Here is a 22,210-nt window from a genome sequence, read left to right as displayed (position 1 = left end):
CACTTTCAACTGTGGGACCTTATATAGACAGGTGTGTGCCTTTCCAAATCATGTCCAATCAATTGAATTTACCACAGGTGGACTCCAATCAAGTTGTAGAAACATCGCAAGGGTGATTAATGGAAACAGGATGCACCTGAGCTCAATTTTGAGTCTCATTGCAAATGGTCTGAATACTTATGTAAATAAGGTATTTCTGTTTTTATTTTTTATACATTTGCAAAAATGCATAAAAACCTGTTTTCGCTTTGTCATTACGGGATATTGTGTGTAGATTGATGAGGGGAAAAAATATTTAATACATTTTAGAATAAGGCTGTAAAGTAACAACATGTGTAAAAAGTCAAGGGGTCTGAATACTTTTCGAATGCATTGTATAATAATATAAACTCAGAATACCTCTTCCATTATGCAACGTTGTGTACAGTATAAGAATATCTACTCATAGTATGTAATAACTACTCATAGCATGGAATAACTACTCATAGCATGGAACAACTACTCATAGCATGGAATAACTACTCATAGCATGGAATAACTACTCATAGCATGGAACAACTACTCATAGCATGGAACAACAATTCATAGCATGGAACAACTACTCAGAGCATGGAATAACTACTCATAGCATTGAATAACTACTCATAGCATGGAATAACTACTCATAGCATTGAATAACTACTCATAGCATGGAATAACTACTCATAGCATGGAATAACTACTCATAGCATGGAATAACTACTCATAGCATGGAATAACTACTCATAGCATGGAATAACTACTCATAGCATTGAATAACTACTCATAGCATGGAATAACTACTCATAGCATGGAACAACTACTCATAGCATGGAATAACTACTCATAGCATGGAACAACTACTCATAGCATGGAATAACTACTCATAGCATGGAACAACTACTCATAGCATGGAATAACTACTCATAGTATGTAATAACTACTCATAGCATTGAATAACTACTCATAGCATTGAATAACTACTCATAGCATGGAACAACTACTCATAACAGTGTATTTTTACATAATCTTATCCCATCACAATAAATTGCGCTTTACAGAGGATGTTTTTTCCTTACATATTTACATAATGAAAAAAATATTTAGACTTCAGGCAAGGTCCAAAGCTGCGTAATGATTAACATTGAACTGTAAGTTTGTTTGAATGTCAACAGCTGGCAGTGGCTTTGTCGACCCAGTCCCATACATGCACAGACCCGTCTACAGCAGCAGAGAGGACAGTCTTAGGTCGACTTGGATGCCAAACATGAGTGGTGACCACAGCTGATGAAGTGTCAAACTGATCCTCAGACATCATGTGACCACGGTGGACAAAAATAGGCTGGAATTCCACCAACTCCGGTCTCCAAGAGGCAGTGTTGTAGATTTGCACCATTCCATCAAAACCTAGAAGAGGAGATAAATTAAATTGGTAATTGAGGAAAAGTTGCTTTATTATGACAGCCGTTCTAAAAAAGCAAGAACAGCTTTGGTCTGTCCATAAGACATTCATTAATGTCATTAATCCAACAAAAATGAAAGAGTGTCATGGTGCTTTCCTGAAACAGCAACAGGCAGTTGTCTAAAGCTGGCGCCCATGTCACCTTCAGGAAGTCATTATCGGTAGTTTTCCTCTGGACATCAAGCTGGGCTTTACTCACGGGGGGTCTTAGGTCCCTAAGATCAGACACAAACACTTGGCAGGAGGAGGAGAGCCGTGCTACACTACAGGAGGATGGGTCTGATGAGAACAGGTCTGTCTTAACACCCATACACCATTGGGCTCCCTCTCTCCCTCCAGCTGGGGTTTGCTGAAGAGCTGAAGGCTTCCGTGTGTCCCCCACATACAGGTCACCATTGCAGGCACAAGCGAGAAATACAGTGCCACTCACAAACTGCAGGGAGCTCAGTGCATCTGGACTGTCTGTTTCTGTGATAGAAGGAAACAAAATAACTGTTATAGATGTGTTTCTACACCCAATATCATATTGTAAAGGAAATTATAAATCGACACAGTTCAAAAAGGCTACAGTGTATATAAAACAGGTCATTATCTACAGAGTAAAGTGGTTTCCCTGACATCAGCTCAGTCAGTTGAATACCGCTGATCTGAAAGCCATGGAGAATGCTGGGGTTTCCAGTTCATCCGGAGGCTGCCTTGACACCTTTATCTGACGATGCACTCTTTAGTTGTATGTCTCCAGTACTCTTTATGACATCTATCATTTGAAGACAATTCACGCAACATAAATGTGTTTTCAATGTGGGCAAGACCAATGTATACTCTGACCTAATCAGGTTGTAAATCATCCATGCCTCGTGGATGTAGCTACAGTATAAAGTGGAGAGTTGATTACACTGTAATACACTGAAAATATGACGAGGAGACAGTAGGTTTACTCACCACAATCACCTCCTCCTAAGTCCCACACCAGGAGCTTGGAGCTGAAGCCATCATTGGTAATGACACAAGAAACAAGAGTTTGAAAGTAGCCATTTACAGTTTTTTCAAATGCGTACAAGCATTTTTTGGAACAATGTTGTCGATTTTAAAAACAGAGTCCACAAGACACAGAACTCTGTTGCAAAACAGTAAATGTGTTTTCAAAATGTAGTTGCCTTCCTAAAATATAAATAGTCATCAAAACTGTATTATACTGTCATAATAGCAAATACATACATTTAAAAAAATGACTGCCTGCAAAAAGACTAATGCAACCATACTTATCTCTTGGGTCCATGCAGACAAAACAAAAAGTGAATCTGTCTTTTAAAAATACCAGTACATTTTTTGCAGTCACTAAATCATGATGATCAAAATTGGAAGTACAACTATCCAAAGGTGCAGAATTATGGGTAACTACTGTCCTTTCATGCATATTTCAGGAAACAATTCCATACACATCAAATAAAATATTAATCCTGATTAAAAAAAGAAAAGAAAATAAGCACATTGTGTGCAGGACTTATTCATCACATACCAATTCCATGTATTCAATACATACAGTGCATTCGAAACCCCCTCCCTTTATCCGCATTTTGTTACATTACAGCCTTATTCTAAAATTGATGAATTAAAAAAAATACTTATCAATCTATACACAATACACCATAATGACAAAGCAAAAGCAGGTTTAGAAATGTTTGCATATTTATAAAAACAAAAACAAAATATCTTATTTACATAAATATTCAGACCCTTTGCTGAGACTCGGGTGCATCCTTTTTTCCATTGATCATCATTCTACAACTTGGAGTCCACCTGTGGTAAATTCAATTGATTGGACATGATTTGGAAAGGCACACACATGTCTATATAAGGTCCCACAGTTGACAGTAAATGTCAGAGCAAAAACCAAGCCATGAGGTCGAAGGAATTGTCCGTAGAGCTCCAAGACAGGATTGTGTCATGGCACAGACCTGGGGAAAGGTACCAAAAAATCTCTGCAGTATTGAAGGTCCCCAAGAACACAGTGGCCTCCATCATTCTTAAGTGGAAGAAATTTGGAACCACCAAGACTCTTCCTAGAAGAGAGTTCCTATTGCCTAGGTCTTTCCCTATATTGTACATGGTATGAACCTGATGGGATGATTAGAAATGTAGTGCAGCAGTATTTACTGATTGCTGTAAACAGTGAACACAATTGCAGACATTTCTCATCTGATTAAAACAATGTGTTAATATTATGTAAACAAAACACTTAAGTGTGTTTTGTATTTACTAATGACATCTTGTATTTAAAGTTTTGCAAAAAGTGGTTTAAGATATGCAAGTGAGGTACAAAAAAAAGAAAATGAACAGAAGTTGTGTATATTTGAGCATTTGGCCATTGCTGTTCTGCTATAGATGCGTTTCAACACATATCCCAAAATGACTTGTACGCGATTGAGAAAAACTGTAAGAAGATGAATATTAATGATAGCAAAAGGAAGTTACATAAGCAATGGCTACTATGATCCATCTACCTTGTTCCTGGAATGTGTTTAAGGCAATGAACGGCGCCACCTGAGAAACATCCATGGACCACTTGGAAATCTCGCTCTGCACAAAGACCCTGCACACATTGAATAGACAGACACCTTGGCAGTCACTGACATTCCATCACTGATAACGTGAAGCATTTATCATTTCAATCCATTACCTGATTGTCATCAGCAAAGAGCTTCAGAGGCAAAAGAAGCTCTAAAATGTCACTTTTAGATCAACTGTAACCTGCGACACAGATAGCTGTGAGGTAAAGACTAAAGGGCAATGAAACACAATCAATGTTGTTGGTTATAATCCAAATGTACTGCCTTATAACATGGGCCAGTTATGAATAGGCCTACCTTTTTCTGCGGTCCATTCAATTACTTTTGTAGGATGTTCAAGTTGATACTCATGAATATTATTGTATCTGAAAGGAAGGTGTAGGGGCTACTTTGATCTATAACCTAGTCCTATCTGCAACGCCCTAAAACGTTACGCCTGTGAATGTACCCCTGTTGTTTTCCTACAGAGACGTGTGATGTGAAGCATGATTTATGCAACTAAAAGACATCATGGAAGTCTCAACTCACTTTCACAAAATAACTCGTACTTACATTTTCAAAGACTCGATAAATCAGTCATCAAATTCCTTCTCATCCAAGCATGTTTCACCCATCTCGTCCAGACCTCATCCACCGCCGAACAACTTCTGTAGTGCACTGCCGGTATTTGGTTAATAGTAGATAAGCAGCCGTGTTGCCACCTCCCGGATTGGAGTGTTGGCCACAGTCTAGCAGAGTCAGAGCCACACTCCATAATGTGCATACAATCCCAGAGTGGGCCAGGGCCACCAACCAAAACAGACAATGAAGCAACTACATCCCATGAGATTTTCACAATGGAAATAGCACTTGATTTCTATAATATACCTGTAGTGTTCAAGAAATTACATTTTAAGAGAGAATAATTACTTTAAAAATATATATATACATCATACATTATTTGTCTTTCATATGACAACCTAAACATAAACAATGGTGTAATAGATAGAATTTTTCCTTAGTTTAAATTAATGGAAATATTACAGACTGTCACTGCAAATCATGGTCAACCCCTGACCCCTACTTTACCTTCATCTTGATGCTTAGCCTACCATTGATGACAAGCCAGGAAGTTGATTGTAGTTTCTTATGTGTAATGGTTAAATGTTACACTTGGCTTAGAGCAGAAACGTACAGACGAGCTATCTGTCAAGATAAGGTCATGTAATGGAGGTAGGTTTGTTCTGCCAACGTGATCACAACATTAAATGAATACGGTATGTCTTTTTGACTCCCTTTCAAAGAAAAAGCATGCATTTAATTGGCCACCCATAACTTAATCTTAATCTTAATTATGTTTTACACACAAACAGAACTGTACTAAAGGTGATCAAATACAGGGAGAAAACTATCTGAAGATACACCATCCTGTTCCAGAAAATAAAATGTATGATTCTGTTTAACAACATTCAACTCTGCACAACTAAGCTAAATTTCAAATAGTTGACTACATGTTAACATCTATTTTTCAAAATAAAATGTTTTATTTTATCAAAATAAAGTACTAGTAAATAACATCAGAAACCCACCCCTAAATTGCTGGGATAAACCAGCTGGTGTGACGCCTGTGTGGTTTGCCGTGATATAATTGTGAAGATAGAGAGCCTCATGTAAACAGATCTGTGGGGGTTTACTCCATTGTGGTAGTGTCACACTGTGCTGACTGAATAGCAGAGATACAAAGATAGAATGATGGACGAAGAACCCAAAGCAGTGTACAATGCAGTGGCACATTTGTACAGATAACATCCATGCCTTTAACCTCTACTGCTTCAGGCCAGTCACAAGCCAAAGCTTCAGACAATGACTGAGACCTTTTTCTTACATTTTTTTCAAACCTAATTTGAGCAGATAAATTGATTGAGAACACATTCTCATTTACAGCAACAACCTGGGGAATAGTTACAGGGGAGAGGAGGGGGAATGAATAAGCCAATTGGAAGCTGGAGATGATTAGGTGGCCATGATGGTATGAGGGCCAGATTGGGAATGTAGCCAGGACACCGGGGTTAACACTCCTACTGGTCTATAACAGGTTGTTACTAGTTAAACCACTGAGTAGGCCATGCATTTTAGGAGGTTTGTTTGGTTTTTTGTTTTCTCTTTTGGTATGCATAAATTTGGATTTCAAGGGAAGATTGGTATGATTTGGGGATATTGTTGCTATTTGTGGATTGGTCTCAATATACATGCACTATGGCGAAAGGTAACCTGGTCCAAGATAGCAGCAGGCAAACAAGACTAGCGGCTACTTGACATCTCAGGTGTCTACCATATTAGTCATCCCACTAAAATGGCAATGCTTTGGCGTTGTAACATAGTAAAATGGCCTAGGACAGAATTGTGCCATGGAAATGCCAAACAAACATATCCATACATGGTGAGATGACATAAACATGAGCACCAACTTCATTCACAAAAGCACCATTCCACCAAAGCTATTTGGGTCAGTCACCTGACTGTCATTGTCCCCCCATTAGCAGCTTTGTATGCTGTTATTTGTAGAAAGTAAATAAAAAATAAAGCACTCTTCTTTTTTTCTTTTTTACATTGATTCAACCACTGTTCAGAGTGCATGCATCAATCAATACCTTATAGTCATATTTTTCTCTCCTTCCAAAGCAACATGACAATATTATTGACTAACAGCATTACATCAGACAAAGGATGTACAATGGAGTACCTGAAACCCTCATTTTAATAATCAAAGTCTGGTCGACAGAGTGGAATTCATCATCTAACATGATATAATTAGAGGACCTGATATTTTGAATAAAAAACCAAACAACAAAGAAAGTATTGATACACATGTATTGTCAACCACTCATTTCCAAAGCACATATCAACTGTTTGAAAATGCATTGATAATAGTTATGGAAAATATTTCACTGTGATTGATACTACAGTATTTTACAGATTATTTTAATCCTATGAGTATTGCGTTTCAAATTAACTCTGTTTTAGTTGCATTACCATGTATTATGTCAAATGTACTGAAAATCAAAGCAGTCACTTCAAGCAGTCACATCAAGTCAACTACATACTTCAGATTCCATAGCAAGATATTGTACATTGATCTCGACATCAGCTAAAAACTCCCCCAAAACATTGTCATTGTCGTTTACCATGAGGCTTGCAATTTGATCACAGTAGGCTTTGTCCAAAAGAATCCATGTCAAAGAAGCAGACCAATCATCAGCCTGTGATGTCCTGTTACAGGTATCATTAGACTGTCAGTCACTGCTAAAACCGCACAACACAGCACCTGCGAATGATGAACAAAGGCACAGTGAGGGCTTGTGCAAAAAGGTATCTTGGACAGTTCTTAACTCGAGAAAAAACAAGTGTAACATCATAACAGCAACTCTTATTGTGTATGTCTAACAAAGCTGATCTGTCTCCATCAGGGTCTCTCTGACAATATACATGATATACAATCTCACCATGGTTACATGTGTACTGTACATTTCAATAGATCATTCATGTACCTGTATCTGCGAGGACAACCGAAGTGTCCAACAATATATTCTTGGGCCTAACAGAACCGTCTGCAGAGTCCTCTATAACCACACGTCCAATATTACATCCCATCAGCTGTTAGAACAACAGTAAAACAATCATGGAACAATAAGTAGAAGAACATTTCAACTACACTATTTTTGTAATTTGTTAATGACTAGAATACTTATGAGCTGTTATTATATTACCTTTAATGATGACCAATCAATGTTAACAGTATAACCAATGTCAAGCTAAAACATTACCATTGAAGATCTTACATTTACCGTATGATCTGTATAATCAGAAATGTTTCTTTTACATTTATTTAACCAGGTAGGCTAGTTGAGAACAAGTTCAATGTCTTTAGAGCAATGTCTTTAATGGTAAAATAAGAACTAACGATCCAAAACATTTCTCCCAAATACACATCAGCAAGTACACTAATGAAATCCCATTCTACAGGCATGGTGCAGACCTGTGGCATTTACATGACAAAGCCAAGGTACTGTATCCACTGCTTACCCTCAACAGCCAAAAGCATCAGGAGAAGTACAAGGACAACCAAGCCCAATCGCTTCATGTTTTGTCAACACTAAGTTCTCAGGCAAATGCAGTTCTCAGGGCTGATGCTGCATTTATACAGTATTTCACCCCCAGTGGGAGGCGACAATGGGTTCTGTCCAAATCACAATTGCAGAGTATTATTGAAAGATAGGTGTTTTTTTGGGGTAGAAATGGGTACTATATCCTCCTTACAGAACACCTCAGGTGCAGGTTCTTGAAAAGGAGGAAATATATATTAATATATATTAATTGAAAATAAGTTTTTTTTTTTTTATAATGTTTTCACAAAAGTTATGCACTGGGCCTTTACTAGTATTAGACATCTGTAGCGCAGGCAACAACGAAAAATATTCAACTTCTCTGCATTTGGCAAAAAAGGTAGTTGTATAATTAACAACAGTATCTTGCAGGATTCAATAGTTGGAATTGTAAGAGTTGTTGCCCTGTTCCTTTCTCTGCAATTGTCTTCTAATGGAATCCAGAAAGAACAAAAACCTGTCCTCAAACATTTACATTAAAAAGTACAAAGTTACAGGCAAAAACACAAAACATCCATTAAATGTTTTTCTTGATCAAAAAACATGGAAAACAACCACTTTGTCTGAAGTATTCATTTACCATCCACTTAATGTAAATGTACATTACTGTATTGTACACAGGCTGGTCATCTAGGTTTGTACCTGTTGACCTTCCATCACCATGAAGAAAAACGATGTGCAGTACATTGAGACATCAAGTGGTTCAGTTGGTAGAGCATGGCACTTCTAATTGTTGAATTTTTTTAACCTTTATTTAACTAGGCAAGTAAGTTAAGAACAAATTCTTATTTTCAATTACGGCCAAGGAACAGTGGGTTAACTGCCTGTTCAGGGGCAAAACGACAGATTTGTACCTCGTCAGCTGAGTGATTTGAACTTGAAACTTTCCATTTACTAGTCCAATGCTCTAACCACTAGGCTACCCTGCCGCCCCTATGCTTGGGTTGTGGGTTTGATTCCCACTCATTTCTGTAAATTGCTCTGGATAAGATTGCCTATGGAAAATAGACCATTTCAGTTTTCATAATATGTTGCATTTGCAAAGTATTTCAAGAAACTGGAAAAAATACACCAAGCAAGTATTTTTATATTCCGCACGTATTATCAGATTAACTCAAGTTGCAAATGCTGGTAAACACTCAAATATATTTAGTTACATTTTATTTCCACAAAAGTAGTGCACTGGGCCTTTACTAGTCCTGTATTAGAGGACCAATATTGACTCTTCAGCGCGGGCCAAAAACTCACAGCACCCCACCCACAAACTACTTCCTGCGGCTATGGTGAATTTTCTCAATAACTATTTGATTAAGATACAAACAACTCATCCAGCTGTGTCTTTTCCACAGTGTTTAATACTGGTCTTTCAGTACACCGCTCGGCCCAGATCTAAATATGGCTGTCGTTTTTATGATACTGCCGATGCTGTCAAACTGCAATGAAACACACCACTCTGATGACGCAAGAGCTATTGTTAACTGCACAACAACCGCGTCGACTCACTGTCATATTGGAATGGTATACTACGACCTCTAGTGTTGCGGGATCAGACAGACTACTGGCCCTCCAGTGAGAGACAAATACCGTACACTATTCAGTGTGTGGTCTAAGCATACCAATTTGTAGTCGTATAATGACATCGGTTTAGGTCCTCAACTAGCCTACTTCTTTCCATATCTTTATTTGATCTAAATGGCAGTGATTTGTCTTCTGTTTGATAGTCACTAGCCCTGAGAGGAACTCAGAGCTGTTGGTCATGCAAACCAAACATTTTATGGGATTCAAAATGAACAAATATTACAGGATACAAAACTATGACCAGGAAAGGGTAGTCTAAACTGAAGACATCAGGATTGTAATAGTAACCTATGGGTGAGCAGAATATGTGCCACATGTTTTATTTCCTCGTTCATCTCTATTCAGTCAGTCGCCTTCTCCCCCACTGTTCAGTGTATCACCTGTACACAGGAAGTCGAATGGATAGGCGGCTTGGTTTCTGTCTACAATAGGCCTAATATCGACATTTTTTTAGTTACGCTAAATAAACACAAATTAGTGTCGGAATTAATGAACTTTTCGGTTGTTCTGATATCCTTCAGAATACTTTCTATAAGGGAAAAATGACAACCTATTCGTAATGACTGGTGTGGATTTACCTGCGAGACACCTGTCGCTCTTGCCATCCTATTGAAGACAATGGACCGAGGCTGTCGATAATCATTCTCAAGGCTTGTAGAATTTGACCGAAACTAGACAAATAATTAAACATTTCAAGCACAGTGAAATCAAATTTGGATCAATTTCCAAACGTGACGTTCTTCTGTCATGGATTTGTTGGATTCTGGAACGAAGTTTACCCCGAAAACGCAGGTATTGTAATGCTACTAATACAGTTGTTATAACGCTATCGATAATCTATTTTGTCTAATCTAAGCAAATCTTTATAGCAAGTTTCATCAAATGTAGGCTATGTGTAATTGTAATATAATTGTGTGAATACACCCCTGATTTCCACTCTAGAAATACACTGACTGTACAAAACATTCCTACATACATACATACACTCTACAAATACACTGAGTGTACAAAACATTCCCACATACATACGCTCAGTGTATTTCTAGAGTGGAAACCAGGGGTTGATTCATTGCACCGATTCTGTTAAAAAAAATAAACAGAAAATCAACAAAACCATTTTACTCCAAACGCTGTTGAGTTCTGTTTTGTTCTTAGACAGTTGTAGTTCAAACGTATCTCTTAAAAAAAACAGGAGAATGGGATAATTTGGTGGAACCCCGTGGACTTCACTCCAGTCTTCGTGGGGCATGCTCTACAAGGTGTCGAAAGCTTCCACAGGGATACTGGCCCATGTTGACTCCAATGCTTCCCACAGTTGTGTAAAGTTGTCTGGATGTCCTTTGGGTGGTGGACCATTCTTGATACACACGGGAAACTGTTGAGCATGAAAAACCTAGCAGCGTTGCACTTCTTGACACACTCAAACTGGTGCGCCTGGCATTTACTACCAAAACCTGTTCAAAGCCACTTAAATCTTTTGTCTTGCCCATTCACCCTCTAAATGGCACACATACACAATCCATGTCTCAATTGTCTCAAGGCTTAAAAATATTTTAACCTGTCTCCTCCCGTTCATCAACACTGATTGAAGTGGATTTAACAAGTGACATCAATAAGGGATCATAACTTTCACCTGGATTCATCTGGTCAGACTGTGTCACGGAAAGAGCAGGTGTTCTTAATGTTTTGTATGCAAGGTGTATTATGTAAGCAGCATTCCTCTCAGTGCTGCTCCCTTTGAATCGGAATGCCTGGTAGATCATATGGCCTAGGCTGCATGTGAGTCAATTTGTCAAAAAGGGTATGGCTCTTTAGACACTAAAGAGTAGTCTATAACTGATACGTTCAAGTAGGGTGTGGTTGTTGGAAAATGTAGTAACTGTTGAATCTGACAGGACTTGACTTGCACTGGTTAGTTCAATTGCAGTAACAATTAATATAACTGTATTATGCAGGCACCATAAGTAGTATAACACCCAAGGACAGATCATTTGACAAGTTAGTATATTCATGTTGTCATGGATTGATTGAATGTGCTGTCGATATAAACCCAATTACTATCTAGGGAGAGATTTCTCTTTTGCTGCCATTGACATGAGCACTGAAATGTTTATGTTGAAATGAAATGCAAGTAAAATAACATTATTTTCTCACTTGTAGGATGATGACTGGGAAAATTCTGTCACATTCTTGCCAGCACCAGACAACAAGGAGATGGAGAAAAATAGAGGGAGTAAAACACTTTTTGTTGGGATTGGCCTCGTGGGGTTGGCAGCAGTCATTGCGCTGACGACAGGCCTGCTGGTTTGGCATTTTCACTGTGAGTATATTGTCCACCTTGACTGAATCCCTATAGAGCCATTACCCATTATTATATTTATTCTGGTCCCATTAGTATACTTATTCTGGTCCCAATAGTATACTTATTCTGGCCCCATTAGTATACTTATTCTGGCCTCATTAGTATACTTATTCTGGTCCCAGTAGTATACTTATTCTGGCCTCATTAGTGTACTTATTCTGGCCTCATTAGTATACTTATTCTGGTCCCAGTAGTATACTTATTCTGGCCCCATTAGTATACTTATTCTGGCCTCATTAGTATACTTATTCTGGTCCCAGTAGTATACTTATTCTGGCCTCATTAGTATACTTATTCTGGTCCCAGTAGTATACTTATTCTGGTCCCAGTAGTATACTTATTCTGGTCCCAGTAGTATACTTATTCTGGTCCCAGTAGTATACTTATTTTGGCCTCATTAGATACTTATTCTGGCCTCATTTGTATACTTATTCTGGTCCCATTAGTATACTTATTCTGGTCCCAATAGTATACTTATTCTGGCCCCATTAGTATACTTATTCTGGTTCCATTAGATACTTATTCTGGCCTCATTTGTATACTTATTCTGGTCCCATTTGTACACTTATTCTGGTCCCATTAGTATACTTATTCTGGCCCCATTAGTATACTTATTCTGGCCTCATTAGTATACTTATTCTGGTCCCAGTAGTATACGTATTCTGGCCTCATTAGTGTACTTATTCTGGCCTCATTAGTATACTTATTCTGGTCCCAGTAGTATACTTATTCTGGCCCCATTAGTATACTTATTCTGGCCTCATTAGTATACTTATTCTGGCCCCATTAGTATACTTATTCTGGCCTCATTAGTATACTTATTCTGGTCCCAGTAGTATACTTATTCTGGCCTCATTAGTATACTTATTCTGGTCCCAGTAGTATACTTATTCTGGCCTCATTAGTATACTTATTCTGGTTCCATTGGTATACTTATTCTGGTCCCAGTAGTATACTTATTCTGGTCCCAGTAGTATACTTATTCTGGTCCCAGTAGTATACTTATTCTGGCCTCATTAGTATACTTATTCTGGTTCCATTGGTATACTTATTCTGGTCCCAGTAGTATACTTATTCTGGCCTCATTAGTATACTTATTCTGGTCCCAGTAGTATACTTATTTTGGCCTCATTAGATACTTATTCTGGCCTCATTTGTATACTTATTCTGGTCCCAATAGTATACTTATTCTGGTCCCAGTAGTATACTTATTCTGGCCTCATTAGTATACTTATTCTGGTTCCATTGGTATACTTATTCTGGTCCCAGTAGTATACTTACTCTAGCCTCATTAGTATACTTATTTTGGTCCTATTAGTATACTTATTCTGGTCAAGTAGTATACTTATTCTGGTCCCAGTAGTATACTTATTCTGGCCTCATTAGTATACTTATTCTGGTTCCATTGGTATACTTATTCTGGTCCCAGTAGTATACTTACTCTAGCCTCATTAGTATACTTATTTTGGTCCTATTAGTATACTTATTCTGGTCAAGTAGTATACTTATTCTGGTCCCAGTAGTATACGTATTCTGGCCTCATTAGTGTACTTATTCTGGCCTCATTAGTATACTTATTCTGGTCCCAGTAGTATACTTATTCTGGCCCCATTAGTATACTTATTCTGGCCTCATTAGTATACTTATTCTGGCCCCATTAGTATACTTATTCTGGCCTCATTAGTATACTTATTCTGGTCCCAGTAGTATACTTATTCTGGCCTCATTAGTATACTTATTCTGGTCCCAGTAGTATACTTATTCTGGCCTCATTAGTATACTTATTCTGGTTCCATTGGTATACTTATTCTGGTCCCAGTAGTATACTTATTCTGGTCCCAGTAGTATACTTATTCTGGTCCCAGTAGTATACTTATTCTGGCCTCATTAGTATACTTATTCTGGTTCCATTGGTATACTTATTCTGGTCCCAGTAGTATACTTATTCTGGCCTCATTAGTATACTTATTCTGGTCCCAGTAGTATACTTATTTTGGCCTCATTAGATACTTATTCTGGCCTCATTTGTATACTTATTCTGGTCCCAATAGTATACTTATTCTGGTCCCAGTAGTATACTTATTCTGGCCTCATTAGTATACTTATTCTGGTTCCATTGGTATACTTATTCTGGTCCCAGTAGTATACTTACTCTAGCCTCATTAGTATACTTATTTTGGTCCTATTAGTATACTTATTCTGGTCAAGTAGTATACTTATTCTGGCCTCATTAGTATACTTATTCTGGTCCTATTAGTATACTTATTCTGGTCCCAGTAGTATACTTATTCTGGTCCCATTAGTATACTTATTCTGGTCCCAGTAGTATACTCATTCTGGTCCTATTAGTATACTTATTCTGGTCCCATTAGTATACTTATTCTGGTCCCAGTAGTATACTTATTCTGGTCCCATTAGTATACTTATTCTGGTCCTATTAGTATACTTATTCTGGTCCAGTAGTATACTTATTCTGGCCTCATGAGTATACTTATTCTGGTCCTATTAGTATACTTATTCTGGTCCCAGTAGTATACTTATTCTGGTCCCATTAGTATACTTATTCTGGTCCCAGTAGTATACTTATTCTGGTCCCAGTAGTATACTCATTCTGGTCCTATTAGTATACTTATTCTGGTCCTATTAGTATACTTATTCTGGTCCCAGTCGTATACTTATTCTGGCCTCATTAGTATACTTATTCTGGTCCTATTAGTATACTTATTCTGGTCCCAGTAGTATACTTATTCTGGTCCCAGTAGTATACTTATTCCGGCCTCATTAGTATACTTATTCTGGTCCCAGTAGTATACATATTCTGGTCCTCACTCCTGTCCCTCTCTTATTTTGCAGTGCGGAGAGGAGAGGTGCGATTGACAAAGATGTACATTGGCTCTATGAGTATCACCAACCAAAGATTTATAGATTCCTACGACAACCCCAACAGCAATGAGTTCAAACAACTGGCCATGCAGGTGTCACAGCAGGTAAGACAGGGTGATGATGACCTTCTCTATTATTTGTAGCAAGTCCTGGTAGCTACAATAACGCGTTTCATCTTGCTGCTTTTCAGCTGAAGGGGATCTACTCTAAATACAAAGATCTGGATAAATATTTAGTGGGATCCACAGTGCAAGCCTTCAGGTATGTGTTCCCCATTTAGCCACTCCCCTTAGGTCACTTTGAAATTCAGAGATAGTTATGGTTGCTTACTTGAAGATGATGACATTATAAAAACATTACAACAAAGGGTAGCAGACAGTACATTTGTTTCAATTCAACACACAATTGTTATGTTTTCTTGCTGCTTAACATATTCAAAATTACAATGCACTATGTCTTTCCACTGTAGTGAAGGCAACAGAGGGAGTGAGGACAATGTAGTGGCCTACTACCTGTCTGAGTTTGATGTACCGATCGGTCGGGGGTCTGCAGTGGATGAAGCTATTGGCACCATGGATCCGATGGAGGGAAGTCTGAAGGGGAGGATGGGGATGGGTCGCCGGCCAACCAGCTCCCTGCTCATCAACAATGTGATGTCTGGAGGTACAGTAAAGGGTGAACATCACTCTGCCTTTGGATGTGAAAAGTTACCTATACTCTTGTATGCATCCCTGTTTATTAAGGCCTATGTTAAAAGGAGCTTTTGTAGTCATTTCCTTCACATTCTCTATCCCTCAGTTAAAAGAAGAGCTGTTAAAGGTCAGAGCAGATGTTTTTATTTGCTCCATGCTAACGTCTCATATGTGCTTCCATTTCACAGCTCTGGATGCACGTATGACAAAGGCCTTATTGACTGGTGAGAAACAACATTCGCTGTTATGGTTTCAACTATTATCTTTCTGGATGTCACAGGCCGTCCTTGTACAGCTCACTGAGCTTGTCTACTGTATCTGTCTGTCCGTTTCCCAGCATCCCAAACCTATTCCTATCACATCAGTGAGAATCACACGGCCACATTACAGTCACCTGGCTTTCCTGATTCTCCATACCCTCCAAACACATATGTGTTGTGGAGACTACATGCTAACCGAGGCTACAGGATTAAACTGGAGTTTGACACCTTCAACTTGGAGGCTGACTGTCAGAACGACTTCATCAAGGTGTATGACTCCCTGGTGCCATTGGAGCAGCAGGTCATGGCAGAGTGAGTAGTGAGGAGTTGTACAGTACTTTTAGGATCAAGAGAAAGGAGACAAGAAACACAGTCAACATTTTCCCATTGATATTCCCTTCAGATTCTAGCCTCATGACTAATGAGTTCCATCCAAGTGCAACTGTCTGCCTCAGTTAAGTCATGTGTTGATCTCTGTCCAGGAAATGTGGGTATTACACTCGCAATGAGCCTCTGTCGTTCATTTCCTCTGGAAACGTCATGCTGCTGACGCTGGTAACCAACAAGGAGAAGAACTTCCCTGGCTTCAGAGCCACCTACTCTCAGGTTCCCCTCAATAGCCAAGGTGCAGATACTATTATGATGATCACGGGGTGTACCATGTTGTGTCCCTAATGGTCATGAGACTCATTATCTGTTACTCTTTCTGTGTAGATTGTGGTGGTCAATTATCAGGACTTAATGGCACCTTCACATCTCCAAACTTTCCCTCCCATTATCCACCTCTGACCAAGTGTGTCTGGGATATTGAGGTAAACAAATGTTCAGTTTGTGTTGTGGAGCCTGCTGCTGACCTTTTAGAGTGAGAATATGTTTATTTCTGAAGTTCCACCTACCATTCTATTCTCTTTCAGGTCCCAAAAGGGAAGTCTGTCAAGGTGCAGTTCAACAAGCTGTTGATGTCTGAGCCAGGACAGAACAATAATAATTGTCCAAAGGACTACGTAGAGATCAACAGTGAAAAGTGAGTCATGGAATCTTCTTGGTGTCAGTATATCCGTTAGGAATTTTGAAGAATTTACTATTAATATCAGCAATGACTCTGCAATGTCCCTAATTGATGAACATTGCTGATCTTTGCCTCTTTAACCTTTTGTGTTGCAGGCTATGTGGCGATAAGCCCTACAGCACTGTGGTCACCAGCACAGTCAACAAGATAGTCGTGATATTTAACTCTGACATGTCCTATGTGGATTCAGGTTTCACTGCTGAGTTTGAAGCCTTTGTGCCAACTACTCGTAAGCCAGAAACATTGTTATCAGTACACAGTTGTTTCTTAAACTAACATTTAGAGTGTATACTTTAAAACCTGTTATCAGTACAGATCTGCAGTGAGTACAGACCTATAACATGTCTATTCTTCTCAAGTGTTTCCATCTGAGTGTGTTTAACTTTTATAACGTCACCTTTGTAAACAGATGCTTGATTTGCCTCTACAAGAGAGACTAGGTTACCTCCAAATGATTATGATGTAATCTGAGTTGATGTCTTGTCTCTGTACAGAGTGTGAGCCAGATCAAATAAAATGTAGAAATGGTCTTTGTAAAGTCAAGTTCTGGCAGTGTGATGGAGTCAATGACTGTGGGGACAGCACAGACGAGGAAAACTGTGGTAAGTCAACAATATACATCAGTAGAGAGGTCACACAAGATTATATCATCATTGCTACCACTGTGTATTACTGTGTCCTCTCTGTAGGGAGTTGTAATTCAGGTGAGTTTACCTGTCGGAATGGAAGCTGTATCTCCAAGAGACTGAAATGTGATGGCCGTGCTGACTGTGCTGACGGCTCTGATGAATCAAATTGCGCAAAATGTACGTATCCAAAGATAAATAGCTGTAGTAGAATAAAACTGGCTACCATAAACATGACCTTTGACCTTTGTGTGACTGACTCCCCATCTCCTTGTATCCAGCTCGAGCCCTGCAATGCTCAGAGTATACTTACAAGTGTAAGAACAACATGTGCATCAGCAAGCTGAACCCAGAGTGCGATGAAGAAGAGGACTGTGATGATGGCTCAGACGAGGCAGACTGTCGTAAGTTTAGATTTCTCACACAGCTTCCTCTACATCATCAGACCAACTTTTACCACCATTACCCTGACTTCTGAATGTCATTTGGATTACATTTTATTTGACTATTTAAAACAACAGGCAAACAATACATGTACCAAAATCACAGAGGGTTATGTAGACAAAAAGTCTGACTTGTTTCCATTGTGGTCCTCCTTTATTTACTGATTGTTTTTTGTGTGTTTGTGTGTGCAGAGTGTGGTATACGGCCTTATAGACACTCCCGTATTGTGGGTGGGCAGGCCTCCATTGAGGGGGAGTGGCCCTGGCAGGTTAGCCTTCACATCCGAGGGTCTAGCCATGTGTGTGGAGCCTCAGTTATCAACGACCGCTGGCTCGTCACTGCTGCCCACTGTGTCCAGGATGACGTCAAAGTCAAGTACGTCAAAGTCACGTGCTCACCTTATTGTTCCTACTCTTTCTACGTTTAATTCACACCATTGTATGTTTCCCCAATTGATTAACTGCTCTAAGGACTGTTCCCTGTAACCTCTCCTGTTTACAAGTTCAGCTTTCAAAATCTTTGTGGTCTTGAGGATTGAGGACCGTGAACTAAGAGTATGTTTTCTAACAGATATTCTCAACCTCAACAATGGGAAGCATACCTTGGACTTCATGTTCAGAGTCAGACTAACAAGTGGACGCTGAAGAAGAACCTGAAACAGATCATCCAGCACCCTGGCTACCAAGCCCAGACTTATGACAATGACATAGCTCTTATGGAACTGGACAGTCCTGTCACACTCAACCAGAACATCTGGCCAATCTGTCTGCCCTCAGCCAGGCATTACTTCCCTGCTGGCAAGCCAGTGTGGATCACTGGCTGGGGGACCACCAGAGAGGGGGGTGAGTTGAATCCGGTGTATAGCTGCAGTAGTTTCCCCCACCTTGTTCTGTAGTAATACACTTGACATTTCCTCATGTTTTAACCTCTGACTACTGTTGATGCTGACTGAGTGTCATTCACTATCCCAGGTTTCGAGTCATCAATGTTGCAGAAGGCAGAGGTCCGTATCATCAATGCCACAGTATGTAACACCCTGATGGAAGGACAGACCACTTCCAACATGTTATGTGCTGGTGTACTGGACGGAGGAGTAGATGCCTGTCAGGTAACCCCGCCAGCAGCTAGATGATCTTTCTTGTTGCATATTTACTTTCCCCCTCTTTACGTCATCATCATCATCATCATCATCATGCTGTCTTTGCCCTGCTCTTTTTGTCAGGGAGACTCTGGAGGTCCGTTGTCCTCCATGGAGAACAGTGGACGTTTCTTCTTGGCTGGAGTGGTGAGCTGGGGGGACGGCTGTGCCCGCAGGAACAAGCCTGGCGTCTACACCCAAGTCACCAAATACAGGGACTGGATCAAGCAGAAGACCGGAGTGTAGCTGAGAAGACCAGGGTCTAGCTGAGTGGGAAACCTGGTTGTCAAGCCTGAGCAATAGTTAGCCCTCAGAAGATTGGTCTTTGTCCAAGTTCTTAAAATCCCCAGACCTTTGATTGGTATGCATTAAGGTTATTATAGTAAACTAATGCAGAAACTAAAACAAAAATTAATCTTGAAAAAATGATTAAGTAAACTGAAATAAAATAATAACAAACCTGTTTCAAAAAACTAAAACTATACTGAAATGATTATCTTTGACTCCAAAACTAACTAAAATAAAATAAAAACCATAATGAGTTATGTTCAGTTATAGTTTTTTTCTAAACTTCTGATTGGGTTGTCAATGGGGTTCAAAGGCGGATGAAGGCTGCAACTGATACCTGACAAATGTATGCACTCAATACCCTAAGTCGCTCTGGATAAGAGAATTTGCTAAATTACTCAAATGTAAAACAGTTGTGAAGCTTTAGGGGGGGTTTAAGCTACTGAATCTGGTGGGTAAATGCTTCCAGGAGATGGTGATGTTTCAAATAGGCCTAGTTTGTGCATCACTATCCCTAGTTTGTGCATCACTATCCCTAGTTTGTGCATCACTATCCCTAGTTTGTGCATCACTATCCCTACTTGATTCCACTTACATGTACTACTACGTTTTTAAAAAGCATTGGATTGGTGTAAATATGGGGTTTCCTCAACATTATTATTTTTCACCAGTCTTTGCTCTATTACCTTTAAATCCAAGTCACAATGAGATTGACTTTATAATATAAACCTATCCTATGAGCTGACCCATCAGCTTGTGTATAACTGCCCGTTGTCATGTAAAACTCTTATTGTGAACTGTTTCACACTGGGAATAGTTTTACATGACACTTTTCAGTGGTAAGAAGTGACATCCCAAAACAACACACATGCTATACAACCCAAATGGCTCAAAGCAATACTAAAACTGAAACTAAATAATATAAAAACTAAATATACACATTTTTAGCAAATCAAACTAAATAAAAAACGAGCAAATCAGGTCCGAAAACTAACTTAAAATAAACTGAATTTAAAATTTAAAAAACGAATAGAAATAAAAAAATAATTTAAAAACAAAACTATAATAACCTTGGTATGCACACTACAGTATGTGATTACTGGGACTCTACAAGACTCAACAAGGAGTTTTCATTATTTTACACTTATGTTGTAAATGGTGTTTGGTTCTATCCAAAAGTATTACTTTATACAGAATATACCATTCTTACATACTTATACATACACTTACTTAAAAATAGACTGGGCATTACATTAGCTGTGTTATTATCTTGCTTAAATAAATATTTAGTACGCATTGGTTGCAGGTTAAAGATCGATTTTTGCACCCAAGTGCATTAAATTGCCTGCTTTTGTGACCTTGTAGGCATTTTCCACCCTGGGTTTCTTTATTTAGAATTTGCTTTGTTCATGTGTTAGAATCCTTATCCTTACATTGCCTAGGCAATCGTTTGTTTTTCCAAAAGTGATATGTTATATGATGTTTTGTGGATTCTTAAAATCTCATGTCTTTTGTAGGTGTTTTCTTTTTAGAATATGTTTTCATTTCCTGTTTATATTTATTTTTTAATTAATCTTCAGACTGCTGTACCTCAGTAAACCCGACAGCTTTGTGTACCTGAATTTTTTTTTACTGTCTAATATGCTCTGAGATGTAGGGCCCTTTTTTGTCAAAACAGTTGACTGGGTTTCTGAGATACCATACGACTAGAAATGACTGTCCTGGGTACTTAGTTAATGGTTTGATTGAACAGGGAAATGGTAAAGGAAAATATGTCACATATTCAGAGAGCTATACTTTACACATTTTTAGATATGAATTAAGGCATTTTGTGATTTTATACTAAACTCAGTTCATTGATTTTTATATTTTCTTCCCGAGATATATTTAAAATTGTAAACAATATGTAAATGTCATAGAGCATAGAGAGCTTTTGGTGTGTAATATATTTCTGGTTTATATTATGTCAATATGGTTGGTTGCTTGGTCCTTGTCTAGGTTTATACATTAGTTGAAAGTACATCTCATTGCTCCTCGTACACATTTTAACAAGTGATGTTAACATTACTATGGTAGCGTTTACACAGGCAGCCCAATTCTGATCTTTTTTTCCAGTACTTGGTGTTTAGAAAAGATCTGATTGCTCAAAAAAGGAAACAAATATCAAAATGGCCTTTTTTTTAAGCAGCCTATATACTCTGTTCTATGTATCCATTCCATTCTGGTGCTTACAGTATATCATTAATTCGTTGTGGTATGTAAATTATATTATTTTTTCTTGTGTACAGTTTAGGACATTTTTATTGATCATTTTAAAACGCGTATGTTGTGTGAGTGTCAAGCTGGGCTTGTAATACACAAAGGCCCAGTAACAACACCAAAAAGACTTGTACTCGTGTATTTGCGGAATTTCAGGGTCCTGACAACCTGTGCTTTTACTTGAGTTTGTGATTATTGTAATGTACTTTACAGTAATTTCACCATTCTCTGAAAATGTTAGATTGTGGGAGTGCCAATGTGCCTTATTTCAGTGTAATTCTATGTAAAGCCTAGTTTCATATTAAATTACAATACCCTGTATGATTGGGGAAATGAGTCTGAAGTGAAATGTATTTTGTTGTGTATTATCTAAATAACTTTCGTGCATCGAATTCAACCAGAATCGAGGAAATTGGAAG

The 22,210-nt window shown here is 38.6% G+C and overlaps 1 protein-coding gene and 2 long non-coding RNA genes across 3 annotated transcripts; 1 reads left to right on the top strand and 2 right to left on the bottom strand.

Annotated features, from left to right (window-relative positions):
- Positions 1-279: 279 nt before the first annotated feature.
- Positions 280-4,707, bottom strand: LOC135544238 (uncharacterized). The gene is made up of 4 exons (XR_010456310.1): positions 4,603-4,707; positions 3,985-4,073; positions 2,423-2,463; positions 280-1,948 (listed from the first exon to the last, which is right to left on the bottom strand). It is a non-coding gene; the product is annotated as an uncharacterized LOC135544238 (long non-coding RNA).
- A 2,327-nt stretch (positions 4,708-7,034) lies between these two features.
- LOC135543887 (uncharacterized) lies at positions 7,035-8,284 on the bottom strand. Its single transcript, XR_010456264.1, has 3 exons — positions 8,113-8,284; positions 7,578-7,683; positions 7,035-7,354 (listed from the first exon to the last, which is right to left on the bottom strand). It is a non-coding gene; the product is annotated as an uncharacterized LOC135543887 (long non-coding RNA).
- Positions 8,285-10,131: 1,847 nt separating this feature from the next.
- On the top strand, positions 10,132-22,134 carry st14b (ST14 transmembrane serine protease matriptase b). The gene is made up of 18 exons (XM_064971695.1): positions 10,132-10,562; positions 11,931-12,090; positions 14,986-15,119; positions 15,206-15,276; positions 15,485-15,678; positions 15,896-15,931; positions 16,045-16,279; positions 16,450-16,592; positions 16,682-16,779; positions 16,882-16,991; positions 17,132-17,265; positions 17,531-17,638; positions 17,726-17,842; positions 17,944-18,066; positions 18,298-18,481; positions 18,677-18,948; positions 19,078-19,214; positions 19,329-22,134. The coding sequence occupies exons 1-18, from the start codon at positions 10,518-10,520 to the stop codon at positions 19,488-19,490; spliced, it is 2,463 nt and encodes an 820-aa protein (XP_064827767.1). The 5' UTR covers positions 10,132-10,517; the 3' UTR covers positions 19,491-22,134.
- Positions 22,135-22,210: the final 76 nt, after the last annotated feature.

This window comes from Oncorhynchus masou, chromosome 8, assembly GCF_036934945.1.
Source record: "Oncorhynchus masou masou isolate Uvic2021 chromosome 8, UVic_Omas_1.1, whole genome shotgun sequence".
Classification (NCBI taxonomy): domain Eukaryota; kingdom Metazoa; phylum Chordata; class Actinopteri; order Salmoniformes; family Salmonidae; genus Oncorhynchus; species Oncorhynchus masou.
This window is presented reverse-complemented; position numbering and strand designations above follow the sequence as displayed.

Excerpts from the sequence above, each read along its gene's own strand:
- st14b (XM_064971695.1), top strand. The coding sequence starts at position 10,518 with ATGGATTTGTTGGATTCTGGAACGAAGTTTACCCCGAAAACGCAG. Across the intron at positions 12,091-14,985 it reads GCTGGTTTGGCATTTTCACT|TGCGGAGAGGAGAGGTGCGA; the intron begins GTGAGTATATTG and ends CTTATTTTGCAG. Across the intron at positions 16,992-17,131 it reads GTAGAGATCAACAGTGAAAA|GCTATGTGGCGATAAGCCCT; the intron begins GTGAGTCATGGA and ends TTTGTGTTGCAG.